The sequence below is a fragment of the Vidua macroura genome, chromosome Z (genome assembly GCF_024509145.1).
Source record: "Vidua macroura isolate BioBank_ID:100142 chromosome Z, ASM2450914v1, whole genome shotgun sequence".
In the NCBI taxonomy this organism is placed as follows: Eukaryota; Metazoa; Chordata; class Aves; order Passeriformes; family Viduidae; genus Vidua; species Vidua macroura.
The window spans coordinates 77,655,937-77,658,864 of NC_071611.1; the positions used below are offsets into that span (position 1 = coordinate 77,655,937).

The 2,928-nt window shown below is 51.9% G+C and overlaps 1 protein-coding gene across 1 annotated transcript; it reads right to left on the reverse strand.

Moving 5' to 3' along the window:
* Positions 1-400: 400 nt before the first annotated feature.
* On the reverse strand, positions 401-1,365 carry LOC128821616 (serine/threonine-protein kinase PAK 2-like; the record flags this gene model as incomplete). The annotated part of the gene is made up of 2 exons (XM_054002811.1): positions 401-822; positions 1,254-1,365. Coding segments are annotated over 2 exons (387 nt in total), but the record flags the coding sequence as incomplete, so codon positions are not given.
* Positions 1,366-2,928: the final 1,563 nt, after the last annotated feature.

Genomic DNA, 2,928 nt, shown 5'->3' on the forward strand with positions numbered 1-2,928 from the left:
TCTAATCTCAACCAGTCTTGGATCCTGCTTGGTTTTCATTGGAAAAGCACCCAGAGTGGATATTACTATGTGGGGGTCCCATCGGAAGCCCTGGAGTTTGGCCGAGGAACAAACCCTGACAGGGAACAGCTCTTTGGGCTGCAGCCGCTTTGCCTTGTACCTGCAGAAGTTCCTTGGCAGAGCCTCTCCTGTCCACATCCATCTGCAGGCAGCAGCCCAGAAATTCACACAAGCCAGAGGGCAGCCTGAGCATGTGCAGGTCTGGTACGCCTTGCTTGCCTATCAGGTAGTTAGCCTGAAGCCAAAGGAAACATGAGACTCTACGTGATTCTTCCATATCCTTCAGTGCTCACCTCGACCCCATCTTTTAAGCTCCAGCCTGCAGTGGCAATTTCTTGCCTAGCAGATGGTTAGAGATGAGCCTTCCCTCCCAAAGGAAAAAAGGCTCCAGTGCAGCCCCAGCTCTTCCAAGCTGCAACAGGTCTTGCCTTGACAGCTGATGCCAGCCCCAAGGACGGTTTTACAAGTGGGCCTTGGTGGAAGCACTTTAAGCTGTGGGCATGGGATTTTGTCTAATGGACACAGAGGAGAAGGACACCGCTCTCTGAGCGTATTTGCACCTTACCCTCTCACTGGTTTCCCGAATATAAGGAGCCTCTCCTTTGGCCATTTCTATTCCCACGATGCCAAGGGACCAGATGTCCACTTTGGGGCCGTATGGCTCTCTTCTCACCACCTCGGGTGCCATCCAGCAAGTGGTCCCGACCATCGACCTCCGTTTACTCTGCTCAGGGCTGAGCGGAGCACAGAGGCCAAAATCGGCTGAGGAGAAAAACAAACACTGCTTCAAGTAGGGAACCAAGGAAAAGGCTTCCTCACTCTACGTCTCAGAATGCAGTGCTGAATCGAGCTGGAAAAGCAGCTGGGCTCTCATTCCTCAGGGCTGCAGCCAAGGACATGGGCAATTGTCCACTTAGCAACCCCCCCACCCCAGGATTCCCACCCTGGCTTTTCCTCAGGCACCGGAACGTTTACACTGTAACTCTCTCCCTTTGGAAGGAACACACACACAAACCAAAGTTACTCTTGCTACCTTCTTGCTCTCTAGACCACTCAGCCCCTTACAGCTGCGCCCTGGGCTCGCAGAGTGCTCCCTGCCCTCTCACCAGCGCCACTGCTGGGCACCCGGCAGCCGCTCAAAAGCAGCCCCACACCGCCTCCCCGGAGCGCTGCGCCTGACCCAGAACACCCACCCAGCTTGACGGAGCCATCCTGGCCCAGAAGGATGTTGTCACTTTTGATGTCTCTGTGGATCACCTGGTTGGCATGAAGGAAAGCCAGGCCTTGCAGGCACTGGGAGAGAAAAAAGAAACAGGAGGCCAAAAGTTAGCCTGATCTGATTTCATCACACCCAAAAGTACACTGCTCCTGAAGATTCACAGATCTCAAAGGAGCAGTGAGCGCTGGCAAGAGGAAGTGCTTGCTGCTGCAACACGAGGAGGAGAGCAGGATCTTTCCAAGGCAAGGCATATTAGCGCTTGAGAGGGAAACATCAGTCCTTGCTCAAGACTGTCCCCTGCAAAGCCAGTCAGAATGATCCCTGCTGCACTGGATGCCCTCTCCCTGTCTGGAGGACAAGCAATGGTTTGCCAAAAGAGGAAAAGTTCCTGCCTTGGGTACAAGGGGATCACTGTCGGGTGGGAGGCTGGAGGACAAGGGTTATAGGGCTTCCTCAACAGCAGACTTGGAAGGAGCTCATTTGTCAGTTTTCAGTAGCAAGCAGCATGGTGGGTGCCGTGCCATCCTTTGAAGTTGGGACTGTGACAGATGAGTCTCTCTTTGGCTTTGCTGCTGGTTTAAAACTTGGACACCAGCACCTTTGCACTTACAGGCAAAGAAGGCAATGCAGAAAGGGTTTGGGCAAAGGCTTGGAGAGGCAAAGTGCAGAACAGAAAATAGAAATGAAAACGAGACAGGGAGTTCAACAATGGTCTAGAAGAGTAAAGATCAGACTATAGTAAGGGCAGGGACACTGGCAGGCAGTTCACTCCCAATGCTCTTTCTTCTCCAAAGCATAAGAGCAACACAGAAAGAAAGCTCTGAACATGGAATCACTCGCTTTGCAGCGCTTTTGAGGGACGAGCCTGTCCAAGCCATCCCAAGCACAAGCAGGACCCCTTACCTCCCGACACACTGTTGCTATGTGTCCTACAGCCATCCTTTTCATGCTGACCACATCAGCTAAGGAGCCTCCATCCATATACTCCAACACCACCAGGACATCCTCATTGACAAGGTAGCTGCAAGATGAAAGCAACAGCGTGGAGCTGAATGTGCGCAGCAGAATTGCCGGACGAAGGAAAGACTGCAGCTGAGTTTTGTTTCCAGGTCACTGGTAAATGAAGACGGAATCAAATGAAGACACACTCCACCCAGGCTATCCACTGCTTGCCATCTGTGCCGTCTGAATGAGGAAGGCACATCCGTGGAAAAGGAGGAGGCTTAGGTGGCAAACAGGGGAAAAGGGCAGTTTTGTGATGGCAAAGATTAATCTGGAAGCGGACACATCCCGGCAGCTGCTTCATAATCTTCATACACAAATTGCACCATTAAGTCCAGCAGCAAGGAGGCACAGTCTTCACAGCTTTTACTGTGAAGGGCAGGTGGGTGTGCAGCACTGCCAACACCCTTTGGAAAACCTTGCAGAAAGGACAGTCACAAACAGGAAAAACAATTTCAAACCTGGCAAATTATGTTTCTCCTAGCCTAGTCTTTTGGCATGCAAGGCAATGGAAACCAGTGGGAATGGCGCAAGGGAAATCCTTTCTGTGATGCTTTCTCGGCACTTCTCCTCGACGCTTGGAAGAAATCACACCCCAAAAGAGCAAAACAACATGCAGAGAGTGAACATGCATGCTGCTGGCTTAG